The sequence below is a fragment of the Aptenodytes patagonicus genome, chromosome W (assembly GCF_965638725.1).
Source record: "Aptenodytes patagonicus chromosome W, bAptPat1.pri.cur, whole genome shotgun sequence".
Lineage (NCBI taxonomy): Eukaryota > Metazoa > Chordata > Aves > Sphenisciformes > Spheniscidae > Aptenodytes > Aptenodytes patagonicus.
In genome coordinates this window covers 4,912,132-4,934,967 of record NC_134981.1, presented here as the reverse complement: position 1 = coordinate 4,934,967, position 22,836 = coordinate 4,912,132, and the positions used below count along the sequence as shown (strand labels likewise).

Genomic DNA, 22,836 nt, shown 5'->3' with positions numbered 1-22,836 from the left:
GGAAGCAGCCCTACATGGTCTGCAGTTCATGGCTAATCACAAGCACTTGTTCTCATGCCAGCCTTCCTGTGTTCCCTCCCACAAATGTCTTGGTACTGAGGAAGTACTGAAATAAAGGCTGAGCAAGGATATGGTCTTGTAGGCTTCCTTCCAGGAGAGGCAACTCACACCATCCGAACATCCTAGGGTGCTTTGAAGGTGTACCAGCCCCAGCCCCGACAGAAAGTGAACGTGACAACCTTAAAAAAAAAATATCCAGCACACGAGTCTCAAAACTTATTTTTAAAATATGTATTTAAAGAACTAAGAATACAGCAGGCTCCTTCAGAAGAATATTTGTACGCTTGGTCTTTCAGAAATAAAATAGGACAACTGATTGCTTGACATGTGCACTTTGCACAGTTCATTATAATGCAGCAGGACAGACGTTAAAGCTCACCGTGATCTTCTCCGCAGAAGGAAATACAGCAGAAGCCCCGGGGACCGGTAGGCTTAGGCACACACTGAAGTCATGCAGATTCAACTTGAAGAACATCATACAGCTAGCAACTCCTGTTGCTCTGAAGTTAGTCACCTGGCACCAGGTTTAGACAGCTACATTGTGTGCTGGTCCCCATGTCCTGCGTCCCCGTGTCCAGTGTCGTAAGGCACTGAGGAGCTGTTAAGCAACACCGCACACAGGGACTTCAGAGAGACCAGCAGCCCTGAGGCATGTGAGCTTCTGAATCAAAGCCATAATCATATATACGGTAACAAAAAGGGCATGAACTCTGAGGAGGCCTGGTCAGGAAACGCATTTCATGGCTCCAGGCCAACGGTTTGTTTCCAGTGGTGCATAGCCAGAATGAGTCCAAGTTCAGGGATTCCCAGAAGTTAATCAAAAGGGGGTCTCCAAAGCCTACCAGGGACAAGCTATACCATGAGCCTAAAAAACCGCAATCCCCTCATTGGAGAGGCGGTTGGAAGAGCTGACCAACTTCCTTCAGATCCTCAACAACGCTGTAGGGTGCAGGACTTCCCAGCAGGTTTGTGGTGGCACAGCCTCTCGCTAGGTAGCTGTGCTGTGGACCGCTGCACCAGGCAAGGTGCAAATCAGCTTCCAGTATCAGCGTTTAAGCCTGGAGCACATCCACAGCTAAGCCAGACCCATGGTCTCCTCCATGGTTGGTGCTCCTCTAAGTAAGCTCCCTGAGAGACATGACCGAAATTAAATCTAAATTACAAGTTTAATCACCATTAATGAAAGACTTTAGAAATGGGCAAAAGTGTAACCTGAGCTCTGAGTGGGATACGTATGCCCTGAACACAAGCCAGCGTGCCCAAAGCGTCACAACACTCCCCTCAGCACATACGACTTCTCTAGTTAACTGGTGCGTGGGAGGCTCCAGCCTCCCCCAGGTGGCTGCCCTTTAGAAGAACTTCAAATCAAAAACTTCTTCCGACGCAGAAGATCGCCCTGTGTCCAGGTCCATTGCTTATATTCCTTTTCTTCCCCTGAGCATGAAGGTGGGATATCCGTCCAAAGAGTTTGCTGATCAAAGGCACAGATTTTTAGTAGGCGCTTTCTGAATGTACAAATAATTATCAGAGTCCTCAAATACTTTCTGAAAAAGGAGAAGCACTTCAGCTCTGTGTGGCTGGGAATAACTGGAAACATCACCTCTGCCACGGTGGGCAGACCACCAGTGTCTTCTGCCTGGAGAACCTACAGAACAGGATCAACAGCGTCTAAACCACAGCCCCAGCACAGACAAGCGATGGGAGGGCTGACATGATCATCACTCCCAGTTGGTCACCTCAAAATGTCATCCCTTAACCGGTGGCCTTTCTCTCTCCACTGCCCCTCCTCTGTGTAGCTGCATCTCATATTAAATCCTTTCTTCATCAAATGTGAGTACTTACTGTGGCTGTTAGTGATGTATCAAGCTGTAGCCGTCAACTGTGGTGTAATCAGGCTCACCTGAAACACAGAGCACAAAAAAATGAGGTCTGCTCAGGAGAAGTGCTCATTACGAGACTTTACGCAGGACAGAAACACCATGCGCTGGCCACCCGTGTTAAAGGGATGGGAGGTAGGGGGGAATGAGACTCAGAGAGATGACTTGATTTGCCCAAAAGCCAAAGCAGGACCTCATTTTACCGAGTCCCGCTGCAGTATCCCATCACTAAAGTGGCACTGGGAATGATACAGCTCGTGCTGCTGAAGCAGAGAAGGGCCCAAACTGCAGAGACGGGTGGGATCCCAAGCTTAGATATCCTTAAGCTTCAGAATTGCCTACACGCAGGGCTTTGATCAGAACTCCTCCTGGGTGAAACCTTGCCTCCAAAGTCAGGGCCCAACTTCCCAGCATCTTTCAGTGGGGACCGGACTTAGAGCAGGAGCTTCACCTAAAGCAATTCCTTTAGAGAGCTAAAGCTCATGATCTGATGGGGAAGAGCAAGAGCAGAGAGTTCCTCTGTGAGGCCAGAAACCCCATACAGCAAGTAACTCACCTGGCGCGCTGGTCGGGGTGGGTAGAGGTCCCCTCCTGCACAGAAGGAAACACAGAGCTGAGGATCTGCATGGCTACGGGACTCCCGTTGCCCTGGCTCTGCGCTCCCCAGCTGCCCTCCCAGAGCTGGTGGGAGGGCAAGAGGTTTGGCCAGCCTGGGCTTTCTGGAGACCTGGTACCAAGGCATGTCATGGTGGGCTCACCACCACCTGCTTGGCAAACACGGGAATTGAAGCTGATACAGTGGGCAAGAGGAAAAAATAACCTAAGGTGGGGAAACGTTCACAAGTGGGCCTCGGGGCATGCCTTTTTACATGCCTTTGCCCAGAGTGACACATCAGGAAGCCGTAATTGGCCATGACTCCTCTCCTGACGTGACAGCCAAAGTGGCACACTCATCTTTAGCAAGAGTCTTTGGCCCTGAATCCTCATCTTCCCCCCGGCAGAAGCATCCTTCACCCTGACCTCCCTGCCCAGCTTCTGTCCCAGAGGAGTGAATTTGGCTCTGCTGTTCCTCTCTCTACCCACGCACGCTTTTAACTGATCCATCTCTCTTCAGATAGACAGACCACATGGAGAACCGTGCAGGGAAGCCTAGAAGGTTTCATTTTGGTACCAAAGGCTGCTCTAAAAGGGAGCTCAGACTGTTCCCAGAGAGAGCAAGACACAAAACTGCCTTGCTTTTCTGCTGTCCGAGTACCACAGCCGCTCACCTCAATGCAAAGGACTTTTGGAAGAGGCTTGGCACAAGAAAAAATGAGCACACCCTCACCACAATAATATTCCCACCCCTGAGAAGGGAGAAATGATCCCAAAAGGGGGAGCAAAAACCCCTGACTGGGCTTGAGGAGGTCCCTGAAGAGCTTATAATAGGCAGCACATTGGCAAAACTCCTGCTGTGGAGAGCGATGGACTACGTAGCGTGGGAAATATTCTCCTCTAATACTGCCAAATCAAGCCTCCAACAGACTGAAAGCAACAAACTGTGCTTTTGGGGGAGAAAGCATCATTTGCAATAGCAACTGCAATTGTACATGTTATGTCCCTTACCTTGATATAGGTACAGGAACCGAACTTCTCACAGGAGTTGCATTTCTCTCTGTATTATAGTAGTTTTCATAAACAACAGGAGCTAGGAAAAGTTAACAATAGTAAAGTACAGACCTTTTATACGCATAAACTACTTGTCAACAGCAACGTTCAGCTGTTGAGTCTTTCCTCTCTCTGCGAAAATGCCTGATCAGGAAATTAAAAGTTACAGAAGGGGGAGATTATCTTCAGAGGCTGGTGGTAAGTGGCAGAGACTAGTGCTGCATGCCAGTGAATGAAAGGAGGGATGTTGCAAAATCAATGTTTTTTGCATCCAAACTGATGCTGATCAGAGCAGCAGCTCCATGAGGAGCGCAAGGAAGTCAGCACTACTTTGTGAGATTGTACTGAGCTCTTACCTGGGGCCAAACTTCCAGTTTTCCGTAAATTTACAAAAAAATCAATATCCTTCTCAATGCTGCACATCTCTAAACTCTTGCGGATTTCCTCATATTTCTGCAAAAGGGAAATAAAAAGCATTTCTATACATCAGGTCAAAAAACAAGAGGGTTTTTTCCAATCTTTTATCACACATGGGATGAAAGCCCAGCGCTCACCCGGGACACAAGCTTCAATGGTAGGGGAATCACAGAATCACAAAATCATAGAATCATCGAATGGTTTGGGCTGGAAGGAACCTTTAAAGGCCATCTAGTCCAACCCCCCTGCAACGAGCAGGGACATCTTCAACTAGGTCAGGTTGCTCAGAGCCCTGTCCAACCTGACCTGGAATGTTTCCAGGGATGGGGCATCCACCACCTCTCTGGGCAACCTGGGCCAGTGCTTCACCACCCTCAAAAAACGTGGGAATCCCAGAGGCAACCTCATCTGCAAGAGCTCTGGCCAAAACCTTCTGCCTGCACACTCATGCTGGTGTCTGGTGGACGATCAAAGGCCACAGCCCAACTCGGGCGTAACACAGCTCAGTGCACAGGAAAGCAAACTGGGCTTTGCTTTCCAAACAGAAAAATGGAGATTTTCAGTTGACGCACCTCATCATTCTGGACGCAGTCCTGGGAGAGCTGGTTGACATGAAGCCAGAGGGCGTTGCGGAAGTAGTTGATCCGCTCGCACTCCTGAGTCTCAAAGAACTGTAACGACACAGACAAAATGGCCCTCACATCTTTAAAACGAAAGCAAATCTCTTTTATCCTGAATGTTTCTCATCCCGAAGTGGCACTACAAAGATGACTGTCCTCAGCGAGGCGCAGGTGGTGGTGGTCTCCTGCAGGAAACATGGAAACCACGAGTCCTCCAGCTCGTTCAGAGGAGAAATCATCCCTCTCCACAACCAGGTATTTCAAAGATGAGTGTTAAGCTCAGGAAGATCTGCAGGACCGATGTGGAAGGGGTCACCTGGCACACTGCTCCCTCTGGGGAGATGAAGCCAGCTTCTAAAGGCAGTGCACGTTCCCTAGGCACCCCGTGGTCCTGCGGTCCCAGCTCACTTCCCTCCCACAGGTACAGAGCAATAAAAAAGCACTGGGGATGTATGAAAACAGAGGTGCATTGACTGGTTGGTCTTCTCCCTCTTTCCTGCCCAGCCCTATTCCAAGCAGGTTTAAACTCAAGTCTTTTGAAATCTGCTGTGTGGTATACTTCAATTTCGTGTGCCTTTACACATTTCCATGACAGATAATTTTTCATCCCAAGTGTACATATGCACTCATTATCAGTTATGACCTTTGCAACACACCGAGGGGAAAACCTCCACGTGATCCATCTGTGGAAGTGAAACTACTGCTTTCCACGTCCCACCATCAGAGAGGCTTCCAGAGACCCCAGACATCAAAAGCACACCAACACTGAGACACCGACACACGCCATGCAAAACAGACAGCAAATTCCATTTCAAAAGGAAAAAGTAAAATAGAGGCCTGATGAGAAGTAGCTTGGGAAGGGATCGGCACAGCTGGGAATGGGAAGGCTGTTTGCAAGCTTGCAGCAGATCTGAGATAAAACCTCGATCTCTGCAGTCCCTGTCCATCCCTCGGTCACAGATCACAGGCAGCTACAAGACATAGGTCAGCAGCAGAGCAGCTGCACGGTCCTCTCGCTACCAGCTCTGGACTTCCCCAGCACATGCTAGAAATCCTTGCTAGACCACTTTGCTATGAGGCAGTCTGCTTTAGGTTGATACAATCGCTCGGAGGGGTTCCCACGCTACCACGTGGTCTGTGAGATACAAGGTGAAGGGCTCCCGGCACACAGCGTTCACGTGGAGATGGCTTCACCCAGCCTGCATCCCCAGCCTGCCACTGGCCTCTGCTGCAAAGTCATTTAAAGTCTTTCAGAGTTTCAGACAGAGTCTGCTAGGTGTTGTTGCGGCTGTAGGACATATTGGCCTTGAGTCGCCAAGTAAGCAGAGGTGACCACGGCTGTTCAAGACGACGGCCACACCAAATGTGCAAGCAGGTAATGGGCAAAAATGTCACTACTTTGACTCTGTCGATTTTTAAAGGCGGTGGGAGAAAAAATAAAAACAAAAAAATAGTGGAAACCTTGAAGTAGTGGGACCTTGAATCCAGAAGCCAAGTGTGAGACACACACAGGGTTAGCCGCAACACATCCTGCTGCTTCGCTGCCAGGGGAATACAGAGACGGCAAATCTGCACCGTCCCTGACCCCTGCAGCGAGGGGTGGGCGTCCAGAGGACAACGCTGCCACGTGAAAGCGTTTTGGGGCATTTACCTCGCAAGCTTTGATGTGCTCTTTCTGCCATTCTTCCCGGATCTTCTCCAGTGTGATAACGCTCTGCTGGTAATTCCGGTCTGCGAGAGAAATCACACTGTCATCTGATTAACATTAATTCAGAAAACCCCTTCACTAGAAGGTAATATGTGAAGCCTGAAATGACTGGGACGTCAGGGAGAAAGCAGCAGTAATGCGTGAGCTCAGCTCTGGGTGGGCACTGCAAGGGAACGCAGAGCCGCGCAGCAAGGCGGAGGGTCCTGCCACAGGGAAATGGTGGGAGCAGCCTTGATGGGGCCACGCAGGCTTCTCCAGGGCAGGTGCCCACCTCCGGTATCTTGGGCATGTGTTTCTGAGGAGCCGTGCCTGACCCAAGAGCCGGAGCTCACCCAAGAGCCATGCCATGGCTTCACAACCCCCTGCCCCGGGAAACGCTCCCCTCACCCTCCAAACGCTGCATTTCCACACTCACCAGAGTCCTCCAGAGCCGATTTCGTCTGAGCCAGCTTCAGGAACAGCTGCCAAAAATGGGAGAGAGAAAAAAGGTAGAGGAGAGCCCTGGTGCATCGCCAACGGCACTGCAGCCCAATCAGGGAACATCACCAGCTCTCCCATCTCACCCCAAACCCCAGAGCTGAGAAAAGAGGCATGGGGCAGGAGAGCTGCGAGAAGAGACACCCCTTTCTCCCCCTGCCCCACGGCCACCCGCCTCTCCGTACCTTCTCCTGCTGCTTCTGCGTCACCAGGTTTGCATTGCGGTGCACAGCCTGCTCCGCCTCATCCTTATCCCTGCAACGCTGCTCGTAGAGCCGCTTGGCCTAGGAGAGGCACCAAACGGGGCAGGAGTGTGTCAGCAAGCAACGAGATGCAAATACAGCTCACGCAGGAGGCTTTGGAGGAAAGCACAGCCTACGAGGGAAGAGGTGGGCACGGGCTGCCAGCAGAGCAGGGGACGGCACGCAAAGTCCCAGGGGCCCTACTGCTTGGGCAAAACCGACCTCATGAGACAAGCTGCTCTTCGTTTGGGATGAAAAGCTCATGGCAATCGAGTCCATGACATCTAAATCACTCGTATCCAACCCTGCAAGGCTCCCACTGGCCGTGTCCCTGGCGTACTCTTCAGTTTTTCCGAGCACACCCTGCATACGACTCGTGCAGACACGATGTCAAGAGTGGCAGTGGAGGAGGAGGACCCTCGCATTTAAGTCTGCCCCAGCGCTATGCGTGTGCGTGTTAGCAGCGTTAACCCATATGGCAAGAAACAGAAGCACGTTTGCTTTACCTCCATGGTCTTCTTGTACTGCAAATTCCTGTTTTTGTGAATCGCCTCCATTATCAGCTCTAACTGTGAAGACAACAGACACGGAGTCAGCACGTCACTGACCATCGAAGCTCCAGGATAGACTACGTGGCTTAGGAAAGGAAGAGGCACGGACCAGATTGAGATGGGTTTAAGGACCTTCGTCCACCCAATGCATCTTCACAAACCCCATCTATTATGCTTCTATCTAAGCCTCCACTTGTGTATGCAAAGGAGCTCTACACATGAAATCCTAGCAATATGTAGTACTGTATCATCTCCATAGGGTCTGGCAAAATTGGGAAGGCCACTCCCCTCCGCTAGGTCCAAACCAGCCCCTGGTTCTAGCAGTTTTCCCTCATTTTCCAGGCAAAGGAATCTCAAGCCAGAAGAAATTAAAGAGCTTGCCGATTTTAGCAGACGCTGTGGAGATCATACAGCACTATATATAGGCTTTAAAAACACCCCTGGCTGAGGCTGGCATCCCTGGAGCTGAGCCCCTGCTATCGCTGGCCCCAAAAGTTGCCCAAAGGAGAAGACGTGGCAGTGAGAAGAAGGAAGTTGGAGGCTGCCGCACAGTTCACCAGCATGGTTGCAACACGTAGGAAGGAGCTCAGGACTTCCTGGCAGCAGCAGGCACCGGGGGCACGGAGGGGGCTGGGGCACGGCGGGAGACACCAGCCGGGAGCAGCCCATTGCTGGGGCAGGATCAACACCCTGCGGCAAAGGCACGTGCTACCGTGGCGCCTGACCTTTTTCCGATGCAGTTTTTGCTTTTCCCTGAAGTCCTCCATTTTCTTTGCTTCCTCCCGAAGGGTTTGCGCCAGCTGGATGTGACCTTGCCCCACATTGTCTATCTCTGCAAAGAAAAAAAAAAATTAAAAATACATATATATTCCTAAAAAGACTCTGTTGCTCAAGTCAACTGTTGCAGCTGACATCAAAATGACCCAGAGACCCCACATCATACATCCCCTTGCAGAAACACATAAAAGCAGCAGCACTTTTGAAGCAGCCTCCAAGCAGCGCCTGCCTATGTGAGGAGCTAGTCAGGATCAGTCCTGCTGGGGCCTGCCCTTCAGTTTAAGAAAACTCGTAACAAGAGAAGTTATTCAAAGAAGCACAGTCACATCTCCCCCTCATCCAGACAAATTCAGGCACGTTTTAACACATCGCACCCTGAAGCAGCTGTCTGAAGGAAGCGTTGCCCCGGGCTAGCAGACAACCAACTTGGCGCACAGAAAGACTAATGCTAAAAAGATCTCGGGCTCATCTTGCTGAAGGTGAGCAGCCATACCGCGAAACACCACCCCAGCGAGCTTATCAAGGGAGCTAAGCCAAACCGTAGCTCACGATTCAACCCCCAGAGCTGTTTCAAACCCGCAGCTATTAACAGTCGGCTGCTGCGAGGGCAGAGCCTCGTTAGGGAGGTCCGCCAAGGTACAGGGCAGCAGACAGACCTGGCTGGGCTGGCGGGTGCGCTCAGGACAGGGTAGCAGAGCAGTAGCCCTCAGGGTAGGGATGCTGGCTGCCTGTACCCCGGCGGGCTGTGACACGTGGCAACGAAGGGACAATATAAGGTGGCCAAAGCATCATCTTTTAGATGCTCCAAGAGGGCAAGGTGAGCCAGTCCAACAAACTCCACCTGAGCTTCCCATGCACAGCTTCTGATGTACAACGCAAGCACGACCTCTGAGCTGCAGTGAGCCCTGAAAGCCCAAGAGATCCCCAAAGGGACACCCCCGTGGGTGTCCTCTCCCACCCGTGCCCTGGAGCGCTCCATCCCGAACCCCACATGCTGGAATGAGCCTGACCAGGAGGACAGCCTATGCCTGACAGCAGCATCACACTGTTTTGGAGGTTTCTCTGCTATTTTCTTCCCGAGCAGTTGCCTGCAGGCTTTGGTGCTGCCAAGTGTCCTGACAAACACAAAGACGAAGAATTACTTACGTTGCTTGAAAACGTCCAGGGATCTCTTCAGCGTGCTGAAAAACAGGCAGAGCATTAAAAAGAGCGGGAAAGCACGGCCAGGTGCTGGCATCAGCCGAGCACCTCTCCCAAACCAGACAGCAAGTCCCTCACTCCACACTGGCCAAAGCAGCTTGAAGCAGGTTTATTTACCCTCTTTACACCTCCGGCTTTTTCCCTCTCGGCGACCATAACGCAGCTCACGTGGTTTGAGATCTACTTTACATCTTTCTGAACATTGGATGCTATTAAAAATCCTGACTTTCATGACAAATGTTTCAGGCAACCTCCTAAAAGTATCATTTGGGAGATATGAACACCTTCTACATGGTGCACTGGCCAGTGGTTGGAAATGTAGGGAACTTTTCTCCCTATTAATATTGTGCAATAAAGATTTCAGAAACATTTTACGTGACACCTCAATATAAAACTGTCATTAAATGATCAGAGAACATCAGACCAGGCATGTATAAAGTACAGAAACAAAGCAGGAAGCAGAAGGTGCCAAGGGTCACTGGGGAAGTGGAGACCCACTCATGGAGCCAACCACAGCGGCCACAGCACCCCTGCGGGCTGGTAACACGCTCGGCTTTGAAGATTTGCATGGTCTGAGTCGAGGAAGTACCTGTACTTCCCTCTGGCCACAAAAACAGTCAGAAGCGAACCCAAGGTCTCATGATCCTCGACCCTCTGGTGAATCACCAGCCCACATCTCGCCTGAGCGTCTGTGATGCTTTGGTTAGTCTACAGCTGGTGGGAACTTGGTGGAGTCCAACTCATTTACTGGCAAAGGCCAACCCAGCTGTGCACCGTTCATTCACAAGACCGATTTCAGATCATCTTCTGGTAGCGTCCCAATCACATTTCAACACTGTTTTGTCTCTCACAGCCTCCTTCCTTCTCCTCCTCCTTCGTTGCTCCAAGTAAGGATACTCATAAAAGCAAAACATACACAGGACTCTGGACTTACTTCAGCTCCGTCTGCCCGCAGGGCTTCTTCTTCGACAAGTTAATGAGCTCTTTGCCATATTTTTCTTCTATAATTGCCCTGTTGAGGAAAGAGAGAAATGAGAGGAAGTTCTCATTTCAGAAACCGATACTTGTTTGCAGCAGAGGCCAAGACCCGCTCTTAACACCCTATCTTCTGACCTGCTGCAAACCAACTGTGGCTGAAGGAAGACTGTTGTTTGCAGTTACCCAACAGCCTTTCTAGTGAAAACACTTCGTTTTGCTGTGTCTGTGGTCCCGATGCGTTGCTCTCCCCATCTCCCCATGGCCAATGGGTGCAAGGACCACCTCCGCAGGAGATGGAGGACTAAGCAGCCAGTGCAGCTGGTGGCTAGATGCAGCCAGGTGAGTCACCCGAGTAGTTTTTAGCTCCGTTTCCAATGGGAACAAGGCTTGTGCGATCACACGTTTTCTGCATCTCAGCCATCAGCGTCTGTCGGTCCATCCACACAAAGTACTTTTGAATCCGATTTGGCTGATTTAAACCAAATGTGACGGAAGGGAGTAGGCACCTCAGAGACCACTCAGCCACCATACATGCACCCCAAAGCTCAGCTGGGCCGTTTCAGCTCTTCAGGACTTTTTAAAATGAGGCGATAGGTACTGCCTCCTGCCCACCTCTGGTCCTTAGGGAGAACACCTGAAGAAGAGGCCACATCTTGTGAGGTAACACAAATAACACCTTTGAGAGATCGTACTGTCCTCCCCTCTTGTAAGAAAGAGGGGGGGAAAAGAAAGCCTATGTGTTGCAGTCTAAGAACAACCAGCTTTCTGCAGTTGCTTTGAAATCTCTACAGACAACCAGGGCTGGACTTGCTTGGTCAAGTGTAGATAACTCCATCTGGGCAAGCCGCCCTAGCTGTCTGCAGGCAGTGGAGAGAAACAAGTACTGCTAGAGGCTTGCATTAGAAGGTCTACTGGATAAAATAAATAGCTTCCTAAAATATCTCTAACGCAGATGCAGTTGCCTATGTTGTCAATTTCTAGAGTTTGGCAGTGGGGTTCACCTAACATAACTCTTCAAAAACTCCAAAAGCTTGTAAGGAAATGGAAAAAATAAAGATTATAAATCCATTTTTTTCCTCTATCTAACAATATTCCCATGAACTTCCTTTTGAGACAAAGCATCAAATCCAACAGGCATGTTCTCCATGGCTGGGACCATGTAACAGCCATGCTGTACATGGAGAACTGGGCCATGTTCAGAGCAGTAGCAAGCCCAGGTCCAGCCTCTAATCTCCTCCTGGCTAGACAGGTCGGCAGGAACCTACACCTCCTTCAACAGCAAAGAGGAACGGGGCACAGGGTGTGGAGGAGGCTTTTTGCACTCTCTCCATTGTCATGGATGAGTGGGACACGGTTCTCAGGGTTCAGCGGATTGTTCCTTGGGCAGCTGGGAAGCCCAAATTTTCCTGGAACATGGGATTACAGCTTAGATAGGTGTAGGTGCATTAGACATTTTTAACTGCAAGTTCTCCTCCTCTTCATCCCCATTATATTTGTTCCAGGCTCTTTTGTACCAAGTCTTGTATTCAGAGGTTTGTTTTCTCCAGTTCTCAATACCAAAATTACATTAATTCAGGGTTGTTCTACAACACTCTTCGTATTCAGCCATTGCTAACCAGGTGAACCATAAAGCCAAAATACATGGCCAGACCATCTCAGTTGCGCCTTTGTAGCCACAGAACCTCTACTTAGGTCATATCCTCTGATTAATAAACACGCTATCTAATGCTACTACTTCTTTTTAACATAAAATCTGTGGGCCGTCCATAATGTACAAAGACAAATTCAGGACAAAGCCATGCCTCTCCTATGCCAAGGTCTTCACCTGACCTTCTGCAAGCTGAACTGCAAGGTGAACTTCATGGGAGAGCGGGTGGCCTGGGCAGACCACCAACAGCTGCAAACACATCAGTACAGATGTCTGGCAACATGTAAGACTGAACTATTAAACTGCTCCTGATTCCTCTTTCTTTTTGACAGTTCAAAATGTGAGCATCAAGTCCTGGGCACCATCGCTGCCTCGCAGCTGAGGATTCGTGGGCATGGACTTCATACCACAGCACCAGCTGTGCAAGGAAAGGACAGTGTAAGAAAACAAGTTCCTCATCAGTCAAAAATCAAAGGTGTTTTAGCGTAGTGGACAGTTAAACGCAACAGAAACCACACTGGGAGTACGAGGAGCTGAAGTAGTGCCACCACCTCACTTCCCGGGTTCAACCCAACCCGTTTTCAGGGGCAGCTCCATACCTTTCCTTCAAAATGTCTTCAAACTCTTTGCAGTTCTTCCTGCCGTCATTCAGGTGTTGAATGATGCTGTCGTAGCCAACTGTGCTTGTCAGATCCGTACTCTGAAAACACAAGAACAGGAGTCACATCCCCGTCAGTGCAGTCCACGGCCGCTGCCACCTCCAGCAGCACTTGCACAAGCGATGGCTCAGCTGGGAGCAAGTGTGCAACTGCCTCTTTATGAAATAAGATCTTTTTCTTTTAGGGGTGGGAGAGGCTCCACAATGAGAACAACGGTGGCAATTTGGGACAAGGCACTTCCATGACTTTCAGAAAACAGAAAAGCTCAGTCCTACCACATCCTATTGCTCCCCCCTGGCCTAAGCACAGCTGGCCCCAGGGCACATGGCATCTCCTCCTAAGAGCTTAGCTGTCAGCTCTGACTTAATGAAATCAAACACTAAAAACCCTCCAAGTCTCTAGATACAGCCCGTCTCACTACTGCTCCTCCCAGTTTCCGCAGACATGGAGATGGATCTTGGTTAGCGTTGACTTGCACTATTCTGGGCATCACCCTCACATCTGGCTGTAGGAGCTTGCATCTGAGCTGGAGGTGAATTTAGCAGACCTTTCTGCACGGGATTGCTCAGCTATGGGCTTCCCTTGCTGCCTCCACAGCAATGGATGGATGCACCCGATTGCTGCTGCTGCAACAGCCTTCTCTTTGGCCTTGCGAAAAGCAACCCTGTCCCACTCACATCAATTCAAAACACCACTGCAAAGGTCATGTCCCCAAGTACCAGGTCCTCCCCCACCGCTGCTGTATGCCCTCCAACACATCACACAGGGCTAGCTTCTTCACTCCCCACAAAACATCACAGCCGTGGAGGGGTCCTGCCTCCACCACCCACAGGGCCAAGTCCCATCTTCCAACCCAGGGCTCATCTTCCAACCCAGGGCTCATCTTCCAACCCAGGGCTCTCAGCCCCGCAGTGCCGCTCACAATTCCCATAGACTTCTGAAGGATCAGTGCTTTCCTTCGAATGACTTCTTAAAAACATATATTGTACTGATGCTTATTTAAAAAAAAAAAAAAGCAAGCTACATGCAGCAATGACGTAGGTGGGCTAGGACGAAGGTTGACTAACTCTACCCCATTTCCTCATACATGTGCCAGGAAGCACCTTAGGACAAAAAACGGATTTTTGCCCTATGACTGTTGAGGATTTACCACCCTGGAGACCCGGGCCGAGAGCAGGGCTCCTAAGTGCTATGATAATACAAAGAGATGCTCTGACCACGAGTTCCTTCTCTGGAAGAAGCCTGAAGCAGATGCGGGGAGCTGAGCAGAAGGTGCTACCTGTCGTCTTCTGCAAAGAGGGCCAGTCGGTGTTGCATAGAACAGCACATATGGGAGCAAAAAATATAGGGAAACAGGCTGCAGAAAGGAAGCAGTGGTAGGAGCAGATACAAAACTCAGGGAAAGGGAGCAAAAGCCACAAACAGTTATTAAGAAGCTTGAAGAGGAACAATGGCAGGACGGAGAGATTCAGGAAATGGTTCGAAGCCAGGATGAGAGTACGCAGAGAACTGGTGTGAAAGTGTGGGCAGCAGAAGGGGGGATTTCTTACCTGGTGCAAGAAATGAGGAGGAACAGGGCTGGTATTTGTGATAAATGAAGGATTTAATTAGGTGGACTTCCCTAAAAAGTCAAGGACTTGAATGTCAGTGGCCAGAAAGCAAGAAATGAAGCGGAGATCTGATGGAGTGGGGCCTGCAGGAAATCCCCAGGTATCCCAGATCAGCTTTGCTCCGTCCGTGGCACGCACGGGAAGAGAGGACAGTGGAGCAGGACCTAAGCAGAAACCGAAACGGTTTCTGTTTCTTTACAAAGCACAAACGTCCCTCCGAAATGGGCTTATTACTGATAAACCCACGACCAGTTCTCAGTTTGCGTCGCGTCTTTGCTAATCGGGTCTGTGAAAAAGGAAACATGCTTGCACTGAAGTCAGTCTTCACGACAGTTGCAAAACACAGGAACGTCCTAACTTGACTTCCCATCCCCAGTTTCAAAGGAAATAAAATGGATGTGGAGAACAACTGTCGGTTGCTGCAAGCCCAGGCAGGACGGAGCGGTCAGACCCATCGCTGCGTGTCAGAGGGGACCCGAAGGCTCCTGCGTCCCGCTCTGCTGCCTGGGACGTTTGGGCTCGCTGCACCAGGCAGAACTGCCAGGGGAAACATTGGGAGCATCAATCAAAAATGTGCACTAAGCTCTTTATTTTATCACTCTTCCTCCTCCAGTAGAAGGATTTAATTCCAGCACGTATGTATTTCCTAAGCGCCCAAAACTGGACCAGACCTCACAGTGCAAGGTTTTACACGAAACATGGGAGGTAACAGAGATGGTGAAGCTTTCCAGAAGAGCTGCTTCCAGGCAGGAGGAGCTCCTGGCCCAGAAGGAGCCGGGCAGGGTTGTATGCCGTGAAACCAGCCTTCACAGCACCCTTCTGGGCAGATGTTGGCACGGAAAGAATAAAAAGGACCAGGGTGACTGCCCGTGGGACGACCCAAAGGCAGGGCTGGCAGGGAGCAATGAAAGAGGAAGGGCATCACGGCCAGCACAGAGCCATGGGTGCAGAGGACAAGATTTAAAGACATAATAAACCAAACCAAAGACAGGTATGGAGGGTGGGGACTTGCACCAAGCCCTCCCCAGCCAGAGGGATGCGGGAGGACAAGCATCTGTCCTCCCACCCTGCAGCACGCGGCTGTCCTGGTCCTCCCCGCTGGGCCCATGTGCTATTTAGAGGACAGCCCATGGAAACTACAAACAGATGATTTCAAGGTGACAAAGCAGCAGCTGATGTTTCTCAAGTCCGCAGGGCTCAGCAGGACATGACCGCCTTCCTGACCCGCTGCCTGGGTTTGTGCCATCCTCCTGATGGACATACTGAGGAGAAGGGATTTGTGTGCTTGTTGTGATGCTTTGGGTTTTGTTTCCACTTTTAGCCAAAAGAGGGGCTAAAATGCTCTAGTGGGAATCTGAAGTCACGTTATGACCTTGTGTGAGTCACAGCTGAAAGGAAAGCTGCTAAGCCTGGTATTTCCATCTTCTACCCCACTTTACATGGAAAACCCCCTCCAGACACACACCCTACAAAGCCAACGGCATGGGAGAATCGTAGAATCATAGAGTCATTTAGGTTGGAAAAGACCTTTAAGGTCATTAAGTCCAACCGTAAACCTAACACTGCCAAGTCCACCACTAAACCATGTCCCTAAGCACCACATCTACACGTCTTTTACATACCTCCAGGGATGGTGACTCAACCACTTCCCTGGGCAGCCTGTTCCAATGCTTGACAACCCTTTCAGTGAAAAAATCTTTCCTAGCATCCAATCTAAACCTCCCCTGGTGTAACTTGAGGCTGTTTCCTCTTGCCCTATCACTCGTTACTTGGGAGAAGAGACCGACCCCCACCTCGCTACAACCTCCTTTCAGGTGGTTGTAGAGAGCGATGAGGTCTCCCCTCAGCCTCCTTTTCTCCAGGCTAAACAACCCCAGTTCCCTCAGCCGCTCCTCAGAAGACTTGTTCTCCAGACCCCTCACCAGCCTCGTTGCCCTTCTCTGGACACGCTCCAGCACCTCAACGTCCTTCTTGTAGTGAGGGGCCCAAAACTGAACACAGTATTCGAGGTGCGGCCTCACCAGGGCCGAGTACAGGGGCACGATCACTTCCCTACTCCTGCTGGCCACACTGTTTCTGATACAGGCCAGGATGCCCTTGGCCTTCTTGGCCGCCTGGGCACACTGCCGGCTCATGTTCAGCCGGCTGTCGACCAGCACCCCCAGGTCCTTTTCCACCGGGCAGCTTTCCAGCCACTCTTCCCCAAGCCTGTAGCGCTGCATGGGGTTGTTGTGGCCGAAGTGCAGGACCTGGCACTTGGCCTTGTTGAATCTCATCCAGTTGGCCTCGGCCCATCAACCCAGCCTGTCCAGGTCCCTCTGCAGAGCCTTCCTACCCTCAAGCAGTCTGTCCCAACCTTCCCAAAAATGAAAGGTTTGGGGCACTGCACTGCTCATGGACTATCTCTTGAAAGATCTTTATTTGTGCAGAGCTCTTAGTATCTCTCCTCAGCCTCATCTGCTCTGAGAAACACAGCAGAACCTGGATGTCTATTCTGGTAGTTGCAAACACCGTGCAACAATAAATGGCTGTGCCATTCTTGCTCGCAGTCAGTACAGCCTCACAATCACTCAGGGTCCTGCAGAGGTTGCTGAGACCAAGAAAAATGCTTGTGCTGGTGCCTGCAGGGAGCAGGGTGAGGAGAGCAGGCAATCCTGCAAGAGGCTGCAGTTCCTCCCCATCCCATAACCAGGTGGGTACAACAGGACAGACAAAACTCATGGCAGGGAGGAAGAGGACTCGCTGCAAATTCACCCACCTGAGAACGGCATCCTGTGAAAAGCAGCTTTTTGGTTAATAATTTTCCATTTGAAGTTTCCTCCCCTCTGTGCCAACACATCTGCCCTGCTCGTCCCAGAGACACAAAGCAACGGACCATCCCGCCTCGATGCAATTCCTTCTTCCCACAAACCCCACCTTGTTCCTTTCAAACGACGACCTGAGGATTTCATAACGCTGCCGATATGCCGGCGTCATATCGCGAGTCAGCAGCTGGGGAATGAACCCAGGAGCCCAGGGCTGGCAGCGACCCCCCCCGTCCCGAAAAAAGGAGTTTATCCCCAGCCAGCCTCACAAGGGTAAAAAAAAAAAAAATCATGGCAATGAAGAAGAAATACAGCCGGTCACAGCCCTGACAAAATGCCATCCATAAACCATGGTAGCGGGTTCCTTTGCAGACACCGGCGCTCCCTTGCTCTGCAGCGGGGGGCAAAGCATTTCTTTTCCCCCAGGCTTCGTTTCTGCCATTGCAAAAAGGGATGCAATAGCTCTTTCCTATGTGTTGGGGGGGGGAAATAAGTGTTTTCAGACACTTTGCCGCATGCTTTGTTAGAAAATTAAATATGCCAGTGCAGCTTTTACTGCAGATGACTTGCCTGAGCCATGGATTCTTTTAGCAGCATCACTTTTTCTTGGCATGACAAATAAATATTTGGGAGTACCTAAAAGATTTAGATACCTGAGTCTTATTTTCAAAAATCGCTTGACCAGACCAACCTTGGTGAGAGTCAGCAGGTCTCAGTCTTCAGCATTATTTGCGCTTTTTTTTAATGTTTTACCAAATACTTCTTTTTAATGCACCCTGGAACACGCTGCAGAGAGCAGAGCTATTATTTCTGTCTCATTAAAAGCAAAATGACTGAGAATCCACTCCCCAAGTTGCAAGCTGTTAGCCAATACACCAGACTTAAAGTGTGTTTTAGCATTATCATCATTTCTATTTTTCCCACGTAGTTTTACAGGTGCCTGCAAGGACCCAATGATGAGACCCAAAGCTTTGCTGTCGGGTTACCCGAAATACTCTGCAAGAACAGGCTTGGGGAGAACCAGGCACGGACCAAGAAAATTATTAAAGTGAACGAAGGGACCTCGTAGCGCGAAAGGAGAACAGCAGGTTGCAAAAACAAATGAAAACAAAACCCCGCACTTGCTCAACTCGCAGCAATCGCTACAGGCAGGGCAAGAAGAAACAAACATGACCTTCGGCGCATTTTTATTTTTGCACAGCTCTTTTGCAGGCAGCTGCAGGCAGCACAGGCTGCGGGAGAGAGCATCACGTGAGCGGGGGCATTCAGGGCAACGCTGGCCCTCACGTGCAGCTTCGGACATCTCTGGACTTCGGCCCCCGGGCGAGCAGGAGCCGCGGTAGGATGCGAAAGAGCAAACCCCTTTATTTAAGGGAAATTATCATCTTGTGCTGAGACCTAAGAGCACGAGCAAACTCAAATGCAGAGAGCAAACTCTCAATGTGCTTTCCCGACACAGCGCATCATGAGCATCGCTCCATGAACTTCGGCAGGGACCAGGTTCTAGTGCAGGAAAAGATAGACACGCACCCCACCAAGGAAGCCAGAACTGCCGGGGTTTAAAGCTAAAGGTTATTTTTTAGACTTTGTCCCATCAATTGGAGCATCCCTCCCCTGCGACCCTCCCAGAATCTCCCCTTTCCCATCGGGCTGTCCTGACCACTGCAAAATCACTTGCTTCGGCAAAGAGTTCCCCTTCCCTTTTGGCTTAAGTGAAGTAATTGAAGAGGAAAAATTGCAGGAGGAAGTTTGCGCTCCCTCACAGCACTTAACAGCAAACCGAAGCCGGACGAGCAGCCTTCCGCACCTCGTCTAAATTTGGGGTTTTCTGCCCGTGTCTCGTTTCCCCCCTCCCTCCCAGCCCTCGCAGCTGATGCACAGTCAGCGGTACGTGGCATGGAGGCTGCTAGGGGTGGTACCTGCCTTTTCCATGGGCCAAACGACCGCAGCAGGGCCTCGATCTCTCCACTGAGTCACGTCCATCACGCTCCCATCCAACCTCCGCCCCAGCTGCCTGCCCCAGGCACGTCAGTCAGGGGGGAGTTGAAGCACACAGGCTTCAGAAAGGAAAAAGCTAAGCAAAATCCCCGGCAACACCAATAGTTTTGGGCTCAGCAAGAGGATTATTCAGTAAATAGTCATGCTTGCTATAAAAAGGACTGGGCAGGCATGAGCATGCCATGCAACGTCCCGGCTCCTCCTCGCCTTCGGGGCTTGGGGCAGCTCCTGCCCTGGTATTTTCTCCCACCGAGCCCCCTCCTCCAGGATCCTCGTTCAGAAAGCACCACGCCACAGAGAGGAACAAACCGGGCAGCGCTAGCCGAAGCCAGCCCCATGGCGAGGACCTCTTCTTCAATCCAATGCGCCACTGAAGCGTGACAAACCATGTCTACTCAACTCTCCTGGCATCGCAGCTATTCCCCCCAGCCAAGGGGATGCTGCCACCACCCTCGAACCCCTCCCCTCCTGCACATTTGCAAAGCAAAGGGAGCACCGTGGAAATTTCTCGGGCAACGAATAGCTGAGAAACGGCTGTCGGCTGCAAAGCTGGCTTCATTTTCCAAGTCAGGTTCGATACCTATGTGGGATTTACATATTTGACGGCGCTACGCCGGATAACACGCTAACGATGCTGGACAAGCCCGGTGCTCTGCATTAACCCTTCTCATTCCACAACACGCAGGAGCCCCAAACCCGGCGCCCGCTCCTCCCGGGGCCCATGCACCTTCCCCCCCGTCCTGCAAGACAGGAGCTGCTTCCCAGGCATCGTCTGGGAAACCCTGAGCGCCATTCACAGCCGGGGATTTTCAGCCCCAAAAGACAAAATTTTGTAATTTATTTCCTGCTTGCCAGTACCTGGAACGAAGGCCCGCACACCAAGAGGAACTGAGCAGCCACAGTGCCAATGCTCTGCAGCACATAAGCGGCTATTCAGCACTTCTCCATTCCCGAAAGCACAGTTCAGACTCAAAAGAATAAATTGTGGGTTTCCCCAAACCGTGGCTTTTTTCCCGCAGCTCGGCGGCAGCAGCACACAGACGGACTCGCTCCCCGTCCGGGATTAGGTCGACATCAAAAGACCCTTTTTGGCCATGGTGCCTCCAAGAAATTCACGGGTGACCAATTAATACTATCAAACCCTCAGCCTGGCACCGGCTTCCTCCAGCAGCGCAGCGGCAGCTCGCCGGGGCATATTTTGGCTGCACGGGGCAGGTTGCAAAGCCACAGCTCTCAGGACACGCGTGGACCGGGGGCAGTGCCTGCCGGGGGATGCTCAGAGCCTTCAGCAAAGGCACCCCAGGACCACGAAGGCGGCTTTGGAGCCAACTCTGACCGGAGAGAGGTGACACCACACACACACACACCCCCCCTGCCTCCGGCTGTGACACCCCCCACCGCCACCCCCGGCTCCGGCCGGGTCCTTCCCCGCTGCCCCCGGTCCCGCCTGTGCCCCGGCTCACCCAGAAGTGGTCCCTGAACCGCGCCTCCCGCATGCTGCCGCCGCCGCCGCCGCGCTCCGCCGCCGCTCCCGGCACGGCCCCGTCCCGCCGGTCCCACCCCGCGGCGCCGTGTCCCCACCCAGTCCCGTCCCCTCTTCCCCCCCCCCCCCCCCCCCCCCCCCAAAACCAGCATGGCTACACCCACCCCCGCCCGCCGCTTGGAGCTCGGCTGGGCGCTCCTGGGTCCCTGCGGGTTTGGGGAGCGGGGCGTGCCGCTGCAGAGGGCACCTCTTCCCGTGGCAGACGGGTGAGATCGGCGGGGGTGCGAGGCACGGTATCGCCGCCCCACGGGGAGAAACCCGCTAGCGACGGTCGAACCCGCTTGACCCGCACGGTTTCACGAAGGAAAGACGGAGCGGAGGGTGAGCAACGAAGGTCGGCGGCTGCACGGCCCTGCCCCACGCAGCACCTTCCCCACTCAGCACCTTCCCCGCCTGGCTTGGCCGGAGGTCGCCGGAGTATTTTGGGAAGGTTTCACCATACGCGTCCTGTTCTTATCCCCAGTTGATCAGGGGACGCTGCCCGGGACGAGACGCTGGGTGAGCGACCTCTGAGCGGTTCTTAAAAAAGGTGAAAGCGGATGAGAGAGGACACTGCGTGCCGGAAAGCCCGAATCACACCCGCTGCCCTAAGCCGCGGCCTCTGCTTTAGCACGGGGACAGCTAAAGCAGCCCGGTAGCGTAAAAAAAAAGGCATTTTCCACTTACTGAAATAAATCTGCTCAGTTGTGGCCTGAGGCCACCGCCACTTGGCAAACGTTTCTGAGGTTTATACTGATGAAGGCAGGTTTGCATGGATTTTGCCTTCAGTGTTCGCGGCTGCAGTTCCCGACCCGTCAGCAGAGGTAGTGTCACGTCTCTTGTTTCAGATCTGAATCAAATCTGCCCAGCTGCAAACACACCAAACGCTCCGAGGTGTGAATCCTGCAATAAATCTTCAAGTTTTCTCCGTCTGGTCTAACTGCGCTGGAAGGGCGCGCTTTAGGACAGGTAGATCGCAGAGGTGATCAGCTCCTGCGCAGGCGCGTCCCGCAGCGGAGCGGGGGATCGCAGCGTACAGGGGGGTTTCCTGAGCCGGGGAAACCCCCCGGGGAGCGCAGGGACCCGCCAGCTCTCACCAGGGCGGCTGGTGAGGCGTGAGCAGGGCCAGGAGTAACGGCGGCCACCCCGCACTCCCACTAAAGGCAGCCCCAGGGAGCGCCAGTGACCAGGAGCGCCACGACCAGGACGGGCACGCAGGGCATGGCACGTCAGTTCGCGTGGGAGGGCACACAGGGAGGGTGCCTCTTCGAAGGGGGGGCATTCCATGGCCGAGTGGGAGACTTGGAGTACACGTAACCCAGGAACTGGGCACCATTCTGTGACCATCGGCAAAGGTCAAGGGCACTCGTCCTACCTGACCCTCGAGGCAGAATGGCGGGCACTCATCTGAGGGTAAAGGCCACGGCTCCAGCTGGGGGGTCTGCACCACCTACCCCAGCGGCGGCTGATGCCTCCACGCAGACGGAACTGCTGAAGGGAGAGGCTGCAGTGCAGACCTCAGGCTGCAGGGAGTGCCTGGACCTCTCTCCTGGGGCAGGGACAGGCAGCAGACCTGCCTGCAAAAGCTGTGCCCAGGTGGAGGACCTCCTGCAGCAGGTGGCTGAGCTGCAGGAGGCGGTGAGAAGGCTGCGTAATATCAGGGAGGTGGAGAAGGAGCTAGAGAGCTGGTTCCAAGTGCAGTCTGCAGTGGACCCGCAGCCCACGGCCAAACAGCCAAAAACTCCACACGCAGAAGGGAGCGTGGGGGCCAATAATGCAGAAGAATGGACGGTTGCGAAGGCGAGGACCAGCAGGAGGAAGAGACTTCCCCCGAAGCCTGAGGTGCCCTTGCAGAACCGCTTCACCGCTCTGCAGGCTGAAGAGGAAAGACCGGTCACACCAGGAGAGGCGCTGGAGCCGAGTAATGCAGCCCGATCTGCCCCCCGTATAACAACCAGCGCCACTAAGAAAAGGCGACGGGTGACAGTAGTAGGTGACTCTCTTCTGAGCGGTACGGAGGCACCCATTTGCCGACGGGATG

General features: G+C 52.2%; 1 protein-coding gene across 2 annotated transcripts; it reads right to left on the bottom strand.

Moving 5' to 3' along the window:
- Positions 1-276: 276 nt before the first annotated feature.
- Positions 277-21,593, bottom strand: LOC143172103 (proline-serine-threonine phosphatase-interacting protein 2-like). Of its 2 annotated transcripts, none has more exons than XM_076361357.1 (15): positions 21,483-21,593; positions 12,802-12,902; positions 10,511-10,588; positions 9,523-9,557; positions 8,325-8,431; positions 7,555-7,617; positions 6,992-7,090; positions 6,745-6,790; positions 6,273-6,352; positions 4,574-4,672; positions 3,941-4,037; positions 3,543-3,624; positions 2,494-2,528; positions 1,903-1,960; positions 277-1,705 (listed from the first exon to the last, which is right to left on the bottom strand). In XM_076361357.1, the coding sequence occupies exons 1-14, from the start codon at positions 21,567-21,569 to the stop codon at positions 1,911-1,913; spliced, it is 1,059 nt and encodes a 352-aa protein (XP_076217472.1). In that variant the 5' UTR covers positions 21,570-21,593; the 3' UTR covers positions 277-1,705; positions 1,903-1,910. The 2 variants fall into 2 exon arrangements, with proteins under 2 accessions (XP_076217472.1, XP_076217473.1); XM_076361358.1 differs by lacking the exon at positions 21,483-21,593 and adding an exon at positions 20,737-20,798.
- Positions 21,594-22,836: the final 1,243 nt, after the last annotated feature.

What these genes read in the sequence shown, in the direction of transcription:
- LOC143172103 (XM_076361357.1), bottom strand. Translation starts at nt 21,569, where the DNA reads ATGCAAACCTGCCTTCATCAGTATAAACCTCAGAAACGTTTGCCAAGT. An exon ending in CCTGGACGTTTTCAAGCAAC is followed by an intron (nt 8,432 to 9,522) that starts GTAAGTAATTCT and finishes TTTTCTTTGCAG; the next exon opens with AGATAGACAATGTGGGGCAA. An exon ending in AGTACAAGAAGACCATGGAG is followed by an intron (nt 7,091 to 7,554) that starts GTAAAGCAAACG and finishes TGCCTCTCCTAG; the next exon opens with GCCAAGCGGCTCTACGAGCA.